At 42.6% G+C, this 17,804-nt stretch overlaps 1 protein-coding gene across 2 annotated transcripts; it reads right to left on the bottom strand.

The window, feature by feature from the left end:
* Positions 1–6,905: 6,905 nt before the first annotated feature.
* Positions 6,906–16,559, bottom strand: STARD4 (StAR related lipid transfer domain containing 4). 2 transcript variants are annotated; one of them, XM_064736397.1, is made up of 5 exons: positions 16,139–16,559; positions 14,206–14,255; positions 12,362–12,488; positions 11,107–11,221; positions 6,906–10,527 (listed from the first exon to the last, which is right to left on the bottom strand). In XM_064736397.1, the coding sequence occupies exons 1-5, from the start codon at positions 16,241–16,243 to the stop codon at positions 10,301–10,303; spliced, it is 624 nt and encodes a 207-aa protein (XP_064592467.1). In that variant the 5' UTR covers positions 16,244–16,559; the 3' UTR covers positions 6,906–10,300. The 2 variants fall into 2 exon arrangements, with proteins under 2 accessions (XP_064592467.1, XP_064592466.1); XM_064736396.1 differs by lacking the exon at positions 16,139–16,559 and adding an exon at positions 15,786–15,992.
* Between the last annotated feature and the right edge of the window lie 1,245 nt (positions 16,560–17,804).

Genomic DNA, 17,804 nt, shown 5'->3' with positions numbered 1-17,804 from the left:
TAGCACAAAGTTCTTCCTATAGGAAGATACATAAAGAGCAAAGCTTAAAAGAAAGGGATTTATTTTCTGTTTAAAACTCTGGCTTCAGAGTTTGTGTTAACATGTGTTAACATTAATGGCTAAGGGGCTTATTGTTATTCTTCCCCTTTGTGCTTCACCTCCTTTTTCCTGGCCCAGGGGCACCCAGGAGCAGCTGTCAGGTGCCAGCCAGTAGGTAAAGAGCCATCTGACACCTGGCAGGTTTCAGCTTTTCTGCCCTGACAAATCTGCTGTTGCCCTTGGTTCCATTAGATGGTTTCACTCCTGCCCATGTACTCCCAGAAGAGTCTGGGTTTCATCAGTCAGTACATATATTTCTCTGTTAGCCACCCCTGGTGTGATTTGTCACTGCCAGTTGGTACCCAGGGAGAGGTATTTCTACTTTCCCTCTCCATTTCCCAGACTCATGCTGTTTCCTGGCACCTTCAGATTCCTTTCTTAACAGCCTATACCTGCCTGACAGAAATAGCTCAGTGATGTGCAACAAATGCCAGACAGACACAGAACGTAACTGAGCTTCTTGGGTTATTCTCCCAAAAGAAAATGAAGGCACCTGGGCTGCTGTAGGCACAGGGTGAGTGGCTCAGAGCAAAGAGGCACAAGAACAGCACCATGCCAGGTTCTGCTCCTCAGCACTAGGAAGCTCCTTTGCCAACAGCACCTTTTTCCTTCTGTGGAGGACATTGTTTAGGTCAATCCAAAGAGACAAGTAAGGTCTGGGAATTCTGAAAAATAACATGTATTCTGTGACCAGTGACCTTCCTAATATTGTTTACATAATATGAGTTGATACACTTAGAATCATATTTTATGCAATACTGCCATTTACAGTGTTAGCACAAGAAGCTGCAAAGTCAGTTTGGAGCACGTGGTCCCATTAGTTGCCTGGAACTGTAAATAATGATCTGCTTTGTAATACAAAATTCTGGAGCCAATCATTGTATCTGCATAAGTACACAGAGGGAAAGTCCATCAACAACAAAAAAGACTATAATTCTTATCCCTATGTTGGGTGGATCTGGGGTAGCTTTTCTAATCAAAATTATTATTTCAAATTACTTGAAGCAGCTATTCTGGTCACTTGAAAACTGAGGACAAACCATTGGGTTTGATTTACATGTGATCTGTCCCAGAGACTGTATTTTTTAGGAGCCATTGAGTCATATTTGTTCATCCACAGAACTGTGCATAGGGTTCTGCACTATCCTATCAGCCCTCAAAGCCCAAGGAATGATGATGTTACTTACAAATGTGAAATTTGCATGAACGAGCACTGCTACACAAATCCCCAAATAACACTACACAATAACCACCCACAACAAACACACCAGAGAAGTCTGCTGCCGAACACTCCAAAAGGAGCTCCTTTTTTAGCTTTGTGACAACAAAGGGTAAAGTGAGAAGTGTCTATATATTTACGTTCTGAGGTCTCAAGTTTCTTGATTTCTGTTATTTTCCTGACATGCCCACCAGCCATGTTTCTGGAAGTAGTGCAAACATATGTATCCAGTGACAGCCTCCTCCAGATGGAAAAATGTCACCACTGACCCTACCCTTCATTTGTAAGACATTGAAGTTGTATTGTTTGTACTATTAATATGTTCCCCAGTCGTCTCTCCCTCAGCTGGCTGTGGGGGCCTGAAGTAGTCCTTTACAGAAAACTGAAGTTTGTCAAGAAACATTTAATGAAACTAAGCTAATGGATTGCATGTATATTTTGACAAAAAAAATCTTTGAAATATCTCCTAAACCCAGCCACAGCAGTGTCCTCCCTGAGAAGTATTTTCCTTGGGAATGACAAGGACCCTGCAGAGCATCCAAGGCTGGTTCTGTCATCAATGTACTACCTCCAGTGTAGTGATAGGTGTCTTGTTTGCTCTGCTCAAATCATTACCACCTTGGTTGCAGGGAGACAATAATTACAAATGAAGATTCTTTTTACTGAAAAGAATTAAAAACAGGGACAGTTACAGCTACTAACTGATGAGAGCTAACCCAAACAGTTTCTTTGTGCTGTTGAGCACAAGAACCACTTCCTTGTTCACACCACATCTTCATGAGATGTCATGCTAACACTTCTGATTAAACAGCAGAAATTTTACTTAATGTTCCATAAGAAGATATTGTTTTAGAGTCTGGTTGTTCTTTGAGGGTGTTTTTGGCTTTTTTTTTTTTGGAATACACGGAGACAAGTGGCCTATGCTTGTGAGAAATTACCTCTGAAATGGTTGCTCAGGGAGAAGGAAAGACGGAGAGGTGGAGGTGAACCCACATCACAGAACCATAGAACCATCCAGGCTGGGAAAGACCTTAGGAAGAGATTGGCTGGGAAAGATCATGCAGTCCAACCATTAACCCAGCACTGCCAAGTCCACCATGAACAGGATGTTATTGCAGGGAAGCAGTGGTGGTGGCTGTTCCAGCTTGTCAGGGAGCAGGAGAAGGGCAGACTCATTGAGGCTCTCTGGCCTGGGGGAAGAAGTCTGTTGGTCCCCAGGAGCTACACCACCACACCCTTACAAGATCAGGGGATCAGGGGTACCAAGCAGAGGTTGCCTGGCTGCTCCCCACCCACGGTAAGGAGCTCATCAGCTTAAACGGATTTTAACCTGAAGAAGTGTGATACATCAAGGGTGCATGTCTGGCTTGGCCTTGGTTTGGAGGCTCCTGGCTGGATGAGGACCGTAAGAGGGAGTTTTGTGCTTTTGTTAATTCAAGAATACTGTATGCTGGATGGTTAGGGTATGTGTGGATGTTTCCCAGACAAACAGAAGAAATGGTGCCTTTGATTAATAACACAAAATATTTTATAAGCCTGTTACAGAAGCTCGTTGATCTCAGAGCAGTGGAGGCTGGACTCCAACTAATAACAATGAAGAATGTTGTAAATATATATATCAGACTCTCTCAAATTAGCTCCATGTCCTGTGTTCCTGACTCCTTATTTTACTGCTTAATGTGTAAGAAATCCTGTACTATCGACATTCTTTTCTTATACTAGCAAAGATGTAACCAACTAAATAGCAGTTCATAGTCTGCTTGTTTAACTTTACCCTTTTGCTTCTGATTAAGCCTGTTTGTGTTGTGAATTTCCTTATACTGTGCAAATGAATCAGAGAAAAATTTTAATCAGAAAAAAATGAGTTTTGTTATTTCCATGTATTGTGTGTGGAACCAGTGTACCTCCTTGTGTGTTTGCATAGGAATGCTGATAAACCATGAGAAAATGCTTCAGTGCTGAGATGTCTATTTTTGCTAAGTGTCTTGCATGACTGATCTGATGCTAAATAAACTAGTAAATCTAGAAAAGGTTACATCTATTATTTGCTGATAGCTAATGCTCAGTGTAGAGCAAGAAACAATATTCATCCTTATAAAGAGGAGTCATCATGGGTATTAATTGGTTATATAGCAAAGTCCAGACTGAATTCCAGCTTGGCACAGCATTTCCCCTGCTCCTCTTTCCTCAAAAGTTAGCGGCTGAATAACAAACAAAATCTGTTATTAATGGTGGAGTATAAAACTAGGGGCTGTCCAGGCTTCCTCTGTGTCCCAAGGGTGGGTTATGTGATAAAGATGCTTCTGTCCCTTTTTGTTAATTACTTCCAGCAATTAAGAAATTACCATCTCCTTGTACATTCTAGTTCTGCTTTTTTAACTGGAAAGTATTTTACAAAGTCCCAAGTCTTTTTGTTGCAGTTAGCAGTTTTTCTATCACAATGATTTGTTTTCTGCAGCCATTTCACAATGGTTTTCTGTAACCAAATCCAAAGGTTATTAATGTGCTCCTTCATTCAGCATCCTCTTCTCTCAGCAGCACAAACAAATCCTTTACCCCAGAGGTCTTACACCCCTCTTCTTACTGGAATATGAATTTTCTGCCTTTAGTTGATTACTCTTTGTCTTGAGCTATGTTGTCAAAAGCTGCACATGGTACCTGAATGGAGAACATTGCAAGACTGACATGTTGAAAGGACTTCTTTTTTTTAATTTCTCTGCTCTGTTCCCACATCTGTCACCCTCAGTGGTGTTCCGTCTTGCCTGGTATTAGAGCATCTTGTTATTCTTGTCACTACAACTCCTTAGTCTTGCAAACTGTGTGAATGCAAAGTTCCTTCATATCCTTTTATGGGAGATGGTTTTACAAAATCTCTCCATCCTGGAGCAATGTAAGAAATAAATTATTATAAGCTCCACAAGACATTTTGCATGGTAACAGTGCTCCAGGGGAAAAAAAATAGTCTAATTTGGCACTTCCATGGATGTTGCTGAATCTTTTCCCAAGCTAATGCAAGGCATACATTCTTACTGCAGTTTCATGAAATCATCTTGGTCACACCTCCATAACAGAATGGAAAAGGGCACTGGACATAACAGAATGGAAAAGGGCACTGGAAAGACCAAAGGAAAGATGAGGGCAAGTATCAAGCTGGCTTCGAGCTCCCCCTGGAGCTCAAGGGTTGTTTGCTTTTGCCTGACCTCTTAAAAATAGCACATCAAACAGCTGAGTTGGAGCTTGTGATACAGCACAATATTACACTGGCTTATAGTGAACTCGAGACAAATAAGGAAATGGGAAATAAGAAAGAATTAACAAGTCAGAGGAACTTTTAATGAGTTAGGATAGCTGGGGAGTTAAACATAATGATCCTGCCTCATAACTACCAAATTTCTGCATTTCTGTTGATGTCCAGTGCAGTCTTCTTTAAAAAGCACTGGGCTTTTGTAGTTATGATGTCCTTCTTAGCAGTTCAGGCACTTGTTTCCTTCAACAATGTACATATCCCCAAAATTATGTTTCAAATATCCAATGATGCAGGTATTTTTGAGAAGTGATTCAATATTTTTACATCCATGATGAATTCTCCATACTTTCATTTGACATTAAAAAAAAAAAGTGCACGGAGGGTCTCTTCCTTACTTCTTTGGTACTAGTGGTGGTCATCAGATTTTCTCAATTTCATTTCCACTAAAGCTCTATTCCCATGGTGTGGGCTGGGAGGCACACAGCAGAACAGAAAGATGTTTTGCCCATGTTGAGCATATACAAAATTTTATTTTCATTTAGCTGATTGAAACAGAGAGACCATGAAATTCTGCAGATAAGGCTGTGCACATACAGGCTGCATCCTTAATCTGTGTGCAGAAGAGAGGGTGGTTTCTGGAGACATGGCTTATGCTCCAGCAAAAAGACCTGCTGTGGTTTCTTTCCTTCCCCCTTCAAATTGTGAGGAGCTTGAAATCCTGTTAGGCATACAGACAAGGAGGGGTTGTATGGCACCCAAATAACATGGGTTGACCAAACTCGTGTTTGCTGCTGCTCAAATGCACCCACTTGAGCGTTGTTGCCCTGCGTCCCCAGTGCACCCTGGAGCTGGAAATAGTGACACCAATGCCTCCTCAGCAGCAATACTCCCTGACTGGAACCCAAATTGCAGGCTGAGACAGTCACAGAATCTTGGCATAATAATTTTATCTCCAGGATTATTAAGTGCCTCAGAGAGGGGTCTCTGCTGGCAGGCAGGTCAGCAAGGCCCAGGTACAGACTCGGGAAGTGATTTCTACCCCCCCTGCATCCCAGGGCAGAGCCAAACTGGTCCAGTGAGGGCCTGAACAAGGTCAGTTTCTGGTTATACTTCAGGCAATAACTGATCTTCTAAGATCAGTTGATCTTTGATACAGGTAAGGATTATTAGCTTGTCCCAGTGTCTTGGCACACTGAAAGAAATGTTTTAAAGAAAGTAACTCCAGAGAAGGCAGTTTTGGGTAATGTCTTGGTATTTGAGGCTCCTTAGTCCAGATGTGACATTTCTTATCATGTAGGTCAGCTATGCAATATGCACAGGTATCTCCTGCCACATGCTGTTACCATCTGTGTCTGCTTTCTCCCTGCTAGTGGCACAATTCCAAAGAAGGTTAACTCCATGATAAGCAGTCCCTATCTGAACTGTAAAACTGAGTCACCAGCACAGCCCAATGAGAACTGGAAAAGGCAGAATGTGTTAGAATGGTGGTTTAGGACTTCAGGTTATATTCTTTTCCAGAGAACATTTAATATTTTGTGTAGTTTTAAAATCTCTCTCATCTTTCTATTATCTTTCACCAGGAAATGGGTTTGAATATCAATCTTTTAATAATTCTAATAATTAATGTCCTTCAGGATTATCCAAAGATCCCAAGTGGCCTCTACCCCTATCCCTACCACACTTTGCAGAAGGTGACACAATACATGCCCTACATGAATATGCTGTTTCTCAGAGGTGACAGTTCCTTCTGTCAGCAACAGGGGAAGGCTACAACTCTTTCCACTGAAGTCAAATGTTACAGAACTCTACTGCCTTTATGCCAGCTTGGCAAGAGAAACAAGGGAAGGCTCTAGAAAAGATACAGGGATTTTCTTTGTTTCTGTAGGTGCTAATTAAATGCATGACAATATACATGTTGCAGCTTGTTTTATATATCTAATTTACATCTATATGCCTTCTGCCAGGTGCTATATGCTCATTTATTTATTTATGGTTAATAACTCACTTCTTAAAAATAGAGAAAAAGGTAAATAATACTAAGCCAAAATAAAAAAGTTCTTCCACAACAATCATGGGCTATCGAACACTCCTGCATATGTTTTTAGAACTGAAGCCTTGAGAAAATCCTACTTATACAGCTCTCAAGACATTTCAGTTAGGCATTTTCCTCAGTCTAAATCAAGTTTCTAAGTGAAGGCAGGCCTTATGGCTTTCAGATTTAAGGAGACAAACTGGTATCATTAGAGATCACCATGCAGCTGAAGATGAACCACATCATCAGACGTACCTCCCCAAAAATGCTACATATGGCTGCACAAGTATTGAAGAAACTACATCACGAGCCTTTTGGAATCCATTATTTATTCTGCATTTGCACTCAAAATACAAATACAATCGCCTAAATGCTGAACACAGTAAGTTAAACCCACTGTTAAAACAGACTTTGACTTTCACAGGCACAACTTGAGTGGTTTCTCTAGAATTAGGGCTTTTTTCACAATGGTGAACCTTCTAGGGTAAACAACCAGGCCACATCGTCATGTTCTGGCTACTTATGATTACTGGAGGAATTATATATGCTGTGTTTTACAAGTTCATCACGTTTCACATTTATAAATTCATCAAGTTTGAGAACAGGGCCTGTGCACAGAATATCTCTCTGAAGTACTGGTGCACTTCACAGCCAGATTTGGTACTTTGACTGCCTCTAAATTTAGCTTAACCCCAGCCCTGCATCTTCTGCACATCACAGGCAAGGTTTAAGGCTGGAGTTTTAGATGAGGAACAGAACCCAAACATGAAAATTGTCTTATCTTCCGTCATGTTTCCCACACACATACAAAGCACCTAGTTAAAGTGCTAAACTGTAAAGTGTCACATTGTCCAAACTTCTAAAAAAAGTAAGCATTTAAAAAAATTATTAGCCATATAAAAATAATTTTGATGTGTCTATATATATGCTATTTGACTAGCAAAGCCAGATTTCTACTATTCCTGGGCAATTTGTTCAGAAGTCACTTCTGGACAACTATATTCCTAAATGATAGAAATCTATACTAAGCATTTACTTTTTCTCCTATTTCTTCTGCATAAGCAAAACATAGGCTCCTGCACTTTGTCCTTGCCACTGCTTTCCTGTTTTAACCCTCTCGGCTCCACCTAGATTGTCCAGTAAGTCAGGATGAGAATGCAACAGTAGGAGAAGAGGCTCTGATATTGTGACTTTCTTGGTTCTGATGTACTCTGGTTAAAGAACAGTTCTTCTTCCCTCTCCATCTATAGCTATATAAAAATAATATAAATTTCAGGTTCCAATACATTTGAAATCGAACATCTTTTTTCTAGTTCTGTATTAATTAGTAGCTGAAATTTTTATTAGAAGTATCAATATACAAAAATACACTAGCAATTTTTTTATTTTAGCTCAAGTTCTTTCTTCAGCCGCTCTGTGCTTCACCAACCTGTCTCTACTGAAAGCAGAAAAAGCCATTTCACTGGATACTAAATATGGATAGATACTGCATATGTCAGAGCCACTAAAATGGGTGTTTGGAACAATTACTTTTCTGTGCCTGGTGTTGTACAAACATCCTCCTGTAAGTGTCTTGTGCTCCTTGTGACCCACTTCTCCAGCACTGAAATGCCTCTGTGCAGATTTAAACTGGGCAATATTTTTCTCAAGGTACATCTGTATCACAACCCCTCCATCAGTCAGTCCCAGCAGCTCCAAAAGGAGAAGACATGAATATGCAGATTCACTGCACATGTAATCTTTGTAACTGGGAAGAAAAAATAGGATACACTTCAAACAGTTTCCTCTACAATCATGTCATCATTCATCCCATGGAGCAGCACTGCCAGAGATTTCATACTTGCCTCTGCACCAGTACTAGAAAGGAGAGGATTCTGGCAGCAATTCCTTGGTGTCCTTGGCAGTAGAGGATCACCTTGTGAGTTTGGAGTACTTAGGCAGACAGAAGAAAGGTAGAAAAAAATGGGAAGACTAATCGAGGGGTTTAAAGGGAAATGCAGAATACACAAAACCTAAAAAGGAGTTAACATTTTCTGCCCATAAAGACCCAAAGGCTGTTTCAATCATTGTTTTTAACAGTCTTAAACAGTACTAAATACCTTAAAACATGAAGCAGGTTGAAGAAGCTCCCACTATATTCGGTATTGTTTTTTCTACCTCTCTGATTGAGCAATGAGAAAGGAAAGTCCTCACTGTTCAGAGTTCAGTTACAGTAGCCAGTGTCAAAAAAGCCAGTATTATTAGTGGCCAGTGTCAAAAAAGCAAATACCATCTGAATTTTTGGTTTTTTGAGAGTCCATTACCCCTCCCTGTATTATATGTATAGAACTCCACAATATCAGGGATCCAAGATACCTTCCCAAACTCCTACACAGCTAAACTTGCAACTGTGAGCACTGGCAAAACATAGGGATAACTACAATGTCACCTGAGCAAATGGAACATACCAACATCAAAGGCTTAACATCAGATTTTAAAGAGAATTCATGTCCCTAGCAGAGAGGGAGTTATTTTTTAAATTCCGCTGCTCTGTATCTGTCAGAATCACAGATTCAGATTGCTGAATATCCTTGAAATCTGCATCTTAAAAAGAGACCCTGTATCCTGCAGCAGTTCTCAGCAATTCTGCAGCTTGAGCTTTGCCCTTCAGTTGCTCATGCCTTAAGATGTTAATTTATTGCAAAGATCAATCAAGGGGAATAACACAGAACACTCCACAGCACCAGAACTCTGGCAAGTCTGTGCTGCTGTGGCTACAGCAACATCTATCCCTGAAGCAAGTGAGTGGCTCTTTCTGCTGCTTTTGTAATTCCAGGGTTTGCAGTTAAAGAAATATACACAGAAAGAAAACCCCCCAAAAACCCAAGCAAATGAAATCTCCACACACACTATCACATGCAACTTTAAGTAAAAAAATCCTTAGAAGTAGAGGGTATCCCTGAAGATCCATTGGAGGTTTGCTATTTTGACAAGTGTGTGATTAAAAGTCCACCAAAAAACCTATGGAAAGATACCTGATGACCTAAATGAGCTTTGGATCAGCTGTAAGGGCATTTCCTTATGTACTGAGACTGTTATATAAAACAGCAAATAAGTTACAGCTACAACATCAAAGAAATGCAAAAATGAACACTTATTTTTGCTCTCAAGCACAAATAGCTTTCTTATGAATAGTATAATTTAACAACTTAGCTATATAATATCCATATGATAAATCACAGCAAATTTTAAAAACAAATTACAGGTGGAGCTGAACAAACTTTAAAAATAAATTAAAATTTAGGTAAATATAAATATATATATTACAAAATTACATCTTCAATGAGATGCTGCCTGTACAGCAACCTGCACCATCAAAATCCTGAGCACCTGGCTTCCAAAACTGCTGGAGAGAGCTGAGCTCACACTGCATTTTTCAAGCCCACACACATATCTCGTGCTTTCTACTGAGGAAGCTGGCAGTTTAGAGATTCAGGCTATTCTCACAAAGCTGCAGTGCAGAGCAGCAAAAAGCATCTCACACTGTGCACTGGGAATGTATGCCAAAGATCACATCAAGAAGCACTTGCTAAAGTTTTGTTTGGAACAAAGGTTTGGGTGTCATTCAGGAAGAGTGTTACCTCAATTTAGTAGGTAACCTACGCTAAGCTAAACAACATAATCTGATTGCAAGGAATGCACCGGCTTTTAAGTCACTGTTTGTCTACGCTTTGAGTGCCTTTTTGAGGTCCGAGTAGAAATTGGCCAGGGTGCTAGACATGGCAGTGTCTACTGCAGACTGTGGCAGCATCCCTCGCAGTTCAGTCTGGATGTAGCCTGTCAAAAGACTGTGGCCAGGAGAGTCCTTGAGAGGGACACAGAACCAACCACAAGGGTGATTGAATCCACGGACAAAGTTTGGTCTCACCTCTCCATAGTCCAGGCTTATACCTATCAATGAAAATAAAAAAAAAAACAACAAAAAAAAGGGAAATTAATTTCAAAGAGGTTAAAAAAAAATTAACGCACAGTAAATTTGTCATATATAAGCTTCTGGTTGGAGAATTTAGTAGTAGTGACAGGCACACCACGAGTTTCTGGGTATTTTCATGCATGGAATTTGCTGTTCATCCAAACTCTATGACAGGAAAGCATGATAAGCAAAAAAATCAAGTGTTAAAAGAGGACATTCCTCCCATTTACAAGAAACAAGCTGTTACTCATCCCACTTTGCTCTAAGACTCAAGTTGAAGGACTCAACTTGTCTGTAACACTCCTGCCCCACAGCTGACATAAGTGAAGCCTGGCAGAAAGGAATGGTTCATGGGAAAACCAGTAACTTGCACACTTCTTTAAATATGTAAAATTAAAGATAAAACACCTTTAAATTTGCTAAAACACCTTGAATTTATTTGTTGAAGACCATCTTAGACCATTTTTTGAATGTTTACTGCTACTAAATCTGAGTCAAATCTTAAGCCAAGCAACTGTAGTAAAATAAGAATTTAGCAGAGGCAGGTGGTGGCTTACCACATGTTAGAAGACCATCTTCATAGTTTGTAGTGTAAGAGAAATCAACAAACTCCCTTGGTGCTATGATGTTCCAGAGCTGGCCAGCAGTTGTATAGCGCATCACACAGCAGTTCTTGTTGAGTGACAGAATTATAAGGGGGAAAAAAAAAAAATCTTAGGATAATGAATAGAGGGAAAGGTAATGCTTGCAGGGAGCTAACGTTTTTCACAAAGGTCACAGCCTCTGTCAACTGCATGGCAAAATCAGTGAGGTCTGAATGGCTTTCCTATTCCCAACCTAAAATCTGAAAGTTGTAAGGACTTGTGGTCTACAGCTGAGAGTTGTGGAAGCAGAGTATCTGGCACCTTAAGGATTTAAAGATCTAAAGCTAGAGAATTTGGGCATGCCTGACAGCTGAAAGCCACTCACCAAAGAGCACTTGGGAAGTCAAAAAGGACCATGAAGAAACTTCAAGAGGAATCTCTTGGCACTAAGATATCTATTTAATACTTTTAATCACTAAGTGAAAAATAAAATGGAATGTGAACAATTCTTCAAAATATGCTTTCCCATTATAAAGTAGAGTCTGTATAAATTTTATATAGACAAAGCACCTTGTCATATAAATCTTCTTTCAGAGACAGAGCAAATGAAAATCCATGTTCAAGCCAGGTGTCCAGAAGAGGGTTTTGAATTCATACTGAATGCCTGCATTAACCAAACGAAGGCTACTAGCTGTTCTGTAACCTGCTTCAAACCTACCTTTCTTTTATCAACTCCTGACTCTCAGTATGAACTATTTTGTGTCTCAGCACAAAGCCATGCTACACAAATCAGCCCTTCAGGAAGAGGGGGAGGTTGCAGCTTCCGTATGTCTGGACTAATACTATTGTTTGCAGTGGAACGGAAGAAAGCAAGCTGTATGAAATGGCATTGGCATACACAGTATCAAACTGTAGCCCACTGTATGAGAATTTTATCAGAGGATACCTGACCTCCGAGGTCCAACAGAACTGTGACTGACTCCTTTACTTTTAGCATTAATGGAAAGACGCATTTCAAGCTTCAGAATAGGACTGTGCTGCCAGAGAGCCTGATCTGTGGTCACACAGAGCATACATGCACAATGCTGCTCGTGCATGCAAACAAGAAGGCTGAGAAAGGTTCAGATCTGTTGGAATTGATCTGCTCTACATCAATGTTAAAGCCATGAATGTTAATTCATGTGTTCATCAACACACATCTCCTTCAAGAATGTAAACAAGTCTTCACCTCTTCAAATGTTTCCATGTTGTCCATTGAAGTCATTAGGCTGTCCCAGTCTAGCCTGTAAGGTCCAGGGCGAATATGATCCACTATTCTGTTGGTAACATCTTCCACCACTCCTTGAGCTTTGTAGCTAGAAAAATGTGTTTACATTTAGTAAGAAATTCTTTATATTACATTAATTTTCAACAGTACACTTACATTAACACCTTGGTACGAGGAAGTACAGTTGGTGGCCAATTGCATCAGAGAAACAGTACAGGAAAACACCTATGGGTGCACCTGTTCTTCTCTGCAACAAATTTGTTTCTGAAAAATTTATCCTTTTTTATACAGTTAGTATTTTATAAATGGCAGATTCCTTCCTTGGAGAAAAGTTATCCTGTTTATTTCTCTAACAACTGTAACAATTTGTTATTTTACTCCTATTGCTTGGCTAGCAAGGGAGTTCACCACAGGTAAGTAAACATAAAGTAAAAAGATCACGAATATAATGGGAAAAACATTTTTCATAAAGCAGAAGTAACAGGCTTTTGGAGATTGAAATGCTATGGTTTATGTCTTGAACAGTTTTATGAAGGACTTTTGCCTATTATAGCAAAATTGTGTAAAAAAAACTACACAGAAGCACCCTCAATGGGCCTCCTGACTGAGGCCCTGGACTGTAAACTGATTTGAGATAAGACAAAGTGACTCAGATCTGAGCTGGAAGAGAAAAATACTTTGCCAGGATTAAACCCAGCACCTATGGGGTGGAGGCCGCAGCCCCAGGCCTATCTGGTGTCAGGCTGGAAGAGACCCTCACACCAAAACAGGGAGGAGAAGACGTTTTGGGTGTGTGGTGAAAAAGCCTCTGCTCAGAGGCAGTGAAAGCCCAACTCCAGCTCAGCTGTGGGGCCTCTTCACCACGGCAAAGCCACATCTAAGGGACATCCACAGGATGGACAGCAGAGGAGCTGTCACGGCCCAATAAAGGGCCCTCCCAAAGGGGTCCCCAGACCCTGCACCCAAGCTGCACATGACGCAAAATGACAGATCCAGAGTCATGCAAGGGTTAAATGTGCCCCCCTCAGGGGAGGCACCTGGGCACTCCCACCTGCCCAAACCTGTATTAATCCATGGGATTCTATACTTTTGGACGGGGGACCCTCACCACCAAGAAGACTAGACTGAGTAGAGCAATGAGACATCACTGGGACCCAGAGAGGGGTAACATGTTTCTAGTTAACCTGTCAAGCTCCTTGTCCCCCCAAACACACTCCCTTTTTTCTACTTCTTTTTTTTCTTTTTCTTCCTTTTTCTTTGCTACTAAATAAAATGTATCAAATTTTCAGTATCAACAGCTAGCCTTGTTTGGTTTTAATCAAGTCTTGGGAATATTCGAATGGTTTTGGGTTCATTCTGCTTTATTCACAGAGAGTTCTCATTACTCCTCTGTGATTACAGCAGATCATAGCACAGGAGTAGAACCAAGCTAATGAGAACCAAACTAATGAGTACAAGAACTGGCTGAGTTGTCACCCAGTGACCCTTCAGGACTACTGAATGCAGGCTTGATCCTGAGCTTTACAGGACATAATTTCTGGACAGATGCTGCTGCCACTTCAGCTAATGGGAGTCCTGTGGTGCGTTCCACAGACTTCACTGTTGTTCTAGACACCATGCAATGCTAAAGTATCAAACTGAGAAACCACAAAGGAATCATCCAGCCACAACAGGTGACCCATTTAGCTTCCCCTCTGTAGGATCTCTGTAGCTGAGGGCTATAGAATTCACAGCCTTAATCTCTAAATCCTACAGAACACATCTGTGGAACATTAAAAATGTATCTCTTGTGCAGGAAAACTTACAGGTATCCACTGAATTCCTCTGATGGTTTACGCCACACAGTTGCATCCTTCTGAAAGCAAATATAAGACACAGTATTAATTGTCACTTGGATACAATTGCAAGAAGTCCACAAAATGCTTCAATTTCCTTGAAGAAAAGCACACAACTTTATAATTTTCCATGGTTCGCCTGGGCACCACTGCACAATTTTCTTCATATTTTTCAGATATCTTTTACTTGTAATTTTCTATTATTTCAAAAAAAAAAAAATCAGAAAATTTGCTTTCTCAGAGTGAAATGCTAGAAGTCTGTGCAGAAGTAGGGTTTGGCAGGCCAGGTCAGTTTACTGTGAAAACACACAGAATAATGGAACAACATTAGCAGGGAAAGCCTTCCAATTGCAAGGCCACTGGAAAGCCAACAGCCAGATGTTGCTCAGACAGGAAGACCACACTACTCCTGCTTGCACTCCTGTAACACATGTTACAGAAGCGTGCATGAGGTGCAGGTGCAGACAAGAAAGTTCAATTATCTTTCTCTCCTAGATGCCAGACTAGAAGAGTCTTGTGAGCAGTAGTCTATTTATTTTAAAGTTACCCAGAGAAAATAGAGAAACCAGTATCTTCTGATTTTTACATAACTATGACATGGAACCGCTGCACAAAGTGTCCGAATTTTGGTGTTGAAAACAGTGCCATATGGCACCACTTTCTTTGGAATGATGATTATATAAGCACAAAAGACCAAATGTCCTAAAGAACAGTACAGTTAAGTACTACATCCAGAATAATTTAAGGTATTTTGGGGCACAACACATCTCCTTGTGGTAGGTAAAGCTTGAGTTTCTTTTACATGGCACAACATCAAAACGGAAAGAAGGGAGGGAGGAAAGAAAGGAAAGAGGAAGGAAAGGCTGGAGAAAGGGGTAAAATCTGAGGATTTGGAACACAAGGATGCAGGTAACTTTTTAAAGGAATTCAGTAGTACTTAATTTAACAACACATTTAGTAGAGATTATATAGATGTACTGCAAGAGTGAAAGGCTTGGATGCTCCATTCCTCCCTCTCCAGACAGCAAATTTATTAATTCTGCAAATAATAAGTTACATTTAGATCAGTTGCCCCTGTCTTATCAGTGTCTGCTCACGATGGAAGAAAAAAATAAAAGCACTACTCAAACCACTGTAACAAAAAGACAAAAACAGAAATTTACCACACTAGCCCTACCATATTGCTGCACTTCCACTTTCTGTGGAGGACAGAACCAAAAAGTATTCACCCAGCCTAGGACTGGTACACAAGCAAAGGCTATTTAGCTTGTTGAAGCACAACTCAAAAAACCCAGGCAGCTCAAAAGAAGAGAATGGCAAACTGCTTGGAGAGAGCAGGAATTGTATTCCCTTTCAGGGAAGGAAACTTAGGATAATGTGCGGTCTCTAAAGAACAACAGAAAAGTGAAACAGTATGAGAGGAAGCCTTGAGAATTATTTCTTAAGAAGGAAGGAATTTTCTCATTTCTGAGAGGAAGACAGCTGAAGCATGATCAGCTATTGAAAGCTGAAGCATGATCAACTATTTATTGACAAGAGATTCCAGATACCTGCGTCTGCTTTGCTGGAAGTGCACGTGAGTCTCTTGCAACACTATTAATGCTAATTACTTCACGTTTTGTTGCAAGTCAAGCCTATAATCCTACACAAGTTCTTCCGTGAGATACACCCCTGCAAATGGGTAGAAGAAACGACAGAGTATGCCTGAGAACAGGAAAAACACATCCTGCCATCTAAAGACATTCTGGAGGGATGGTTTCACAGCTCCTGTCAGTTTCAAGTCCTGCAGGGCGCGGCCTGTGTTTCTCAGCCGTGTGGCACGCACAGCAGTGGGCCCTTTCCGCCGCACCGGTGACCCACAGCTTCCTGTGGAGCAGAACCGGGAAGCGCCCGGAGCACTCACGGTTTTCTTGGCCACCCGCCACTCGCTGTCTCCGATGCTGTGGTACCGAACCAGCGTGTTCCGCAGCTTCGAGGCCAGGGGCGCGGGATTGGGCAGGGGATCCATCTGCTTGCCTCCTAAGCGAAGATGCCTAATCACACAGACGCAGAGCAGAACACGGCACGGAGTCAGGGATGCCAGCAACAGCGCGGATCTTCCAAACCCGAACGGAGGATGCGGGAAACACCGCCGTGCGCACACACTCGCACATCTCCCAGCCGGGTTCAGGTGGCAGAGAGCGGCTGCCAGGGGCGCAGGCCGAGGTCGGGGGCGCAGGCCGAGGGCCAGCAGCCGCCAGCCCCGTCCCCGGATCCGCCGGGAACGCAGGACAGGCGCGCTCCCCTCACAGCCGCGCCGCCGCGCCGGCTCCGCGCTCACCCGCGGCCCGCCCGACAGCGCGCGATACCGACAGCCAATCAGAACTCGATCGCCCTGCCAGTGCAGCCAATGGTGGCGCGGTCCGCCGGGCGCGGGGGCGGGGGACACCGCCCCTTCAAGTCACGCGACCTCTCGATGCATGGCGACCATAACGTCATGAGGCAGGGGCTGAGCCTCGGGCCGGATTGGGAATGGCGGGGGTGGTGTGAGGGAGGGCGGGGGAGTGCGATGGCGCCTGGCCCCGGCATCTGCGGGCACAGCGCCAGGGCTGCTCTGCTCACGCGTCTGGCAGTGCCGCTTTGTACCGATGGCAGAGAGTCACAGAATAGGCTGAATTGAAAGGGAAGCATCAGGATCATCGAGTCCCAACTGCTGTCCTGCACAGGACACTTCAAGAGTCACAGAATGCCCGAGAACATTGTCCGAACGCTTCTTGCCCTCGGTCAGGCTGGTGCTGTGACCACTGCCCTGGGGAGCCTCTTCCGGTGCTCAAACACCCTCTGGGGCAAGAACTTTTACCTGATACCCAGCCTAAACCTGCCCTGACACAACTTCAAGCCTTTCCCTTGGGTCCTGTCTCTGTGCGCCCCAGAGAAGAGATCAGGGTCTGCCCCTCCTCTTCCCCTTCCAATGAGGAAGTTTCCGACCCCAGTGAGGCCTCCCCTCCGGGATGAACAAACCAAGGGCCTTCAGCCATTACTCATAAGGCTTCTCAAGGCCCTTCACCAGCTCTGTGTCCTTTCTTTGGACACTCTCTAGTAGCTTTAGATTGTTTTTACATTGTGGTCTCCCAGACTGCCCCCAGCACTGGAGGTGAGGCCACCCCAGCCCAGAGCAGAGTGGGACAGTGCCCTTCCTTGCCCAGCTGGTGATGCTGTCCCTGATGCCCCCAGGACAGGGATGTCCCTCCTGGCTGCCAGGGCACTGTTGCCTCATCTTCAGCTTGCCACAGACCAGGATCTCCAGGTCCCTTTCCATGTTGATGCTCTCCAGCCTCTCATTCCCCAATCTTTCCATCCATCCAGGATTGCCCCATCCCAGGTGCAGAGTCCAGCATTTTTCCTTGTTGAACTGCACACAGTTGGTGATTGCCCAGCCCTTTGATTCATTGAGGTCTCTGCCGGGCCTCCCTACCTTTGAGGGAGTCAACAGCTCTTCCCTGTCTTGTCTCATCTGCAGATTTGCTGAGTCTCCCTTCTAGCCCTGCCTGCAGATTGTTTATGAGGATGCTGAACAGCACAGGGCCAGG

Source organism: Zonotrichia leucophrys, chromosome Z (genome assembly GCF_028769735.1).
Source record: "Zonotrichia leucophrys gambelii isolate GWCS_2022_RI chromosome Z, RI_Zleu_2.0, whole genome shotgun sequence".
NCBI classification, from domain to species: domain Eukaryota; kingdom Metazoa; phylum Chordata; class Aves; order Passeriformes; family Passerellidae; genus Zonotrichia; species Zonotrichia leucophrys.
Note: the sequence above shows the minus strand (reverse complement) of the source record. Positions and strands in the feature narration are given on the sequence as shown.

What these genes read in the sequence shown, in the direction of transcription:
- STARD4 (XM_064736397.1), bottom strand. Translation starts at nt 16,243, where the DNA reads ATGGATCCCCTGCCCAATCCCGCGCCCCTGGCCTCGAAGCTGCGGAAC. An exon ending in GAGGAATTCAGTGGATACCT is followed by an intron (nt 12,489 to 14,205) that starts GTAAGTTTTCCT and finishes ACATTTTTCTAG; the next exon opens with CTACAAAGCTCAAGGAGTGG. An exon ending in ACATGGAAACATTTGAAGAG is followed by an intron (nt 11,222 to 12,361) that starts GTGAAGACTTGT and finishes TCACTCAACAAG; the next exon opens with AACTGCTGTGTGATGCGCTA.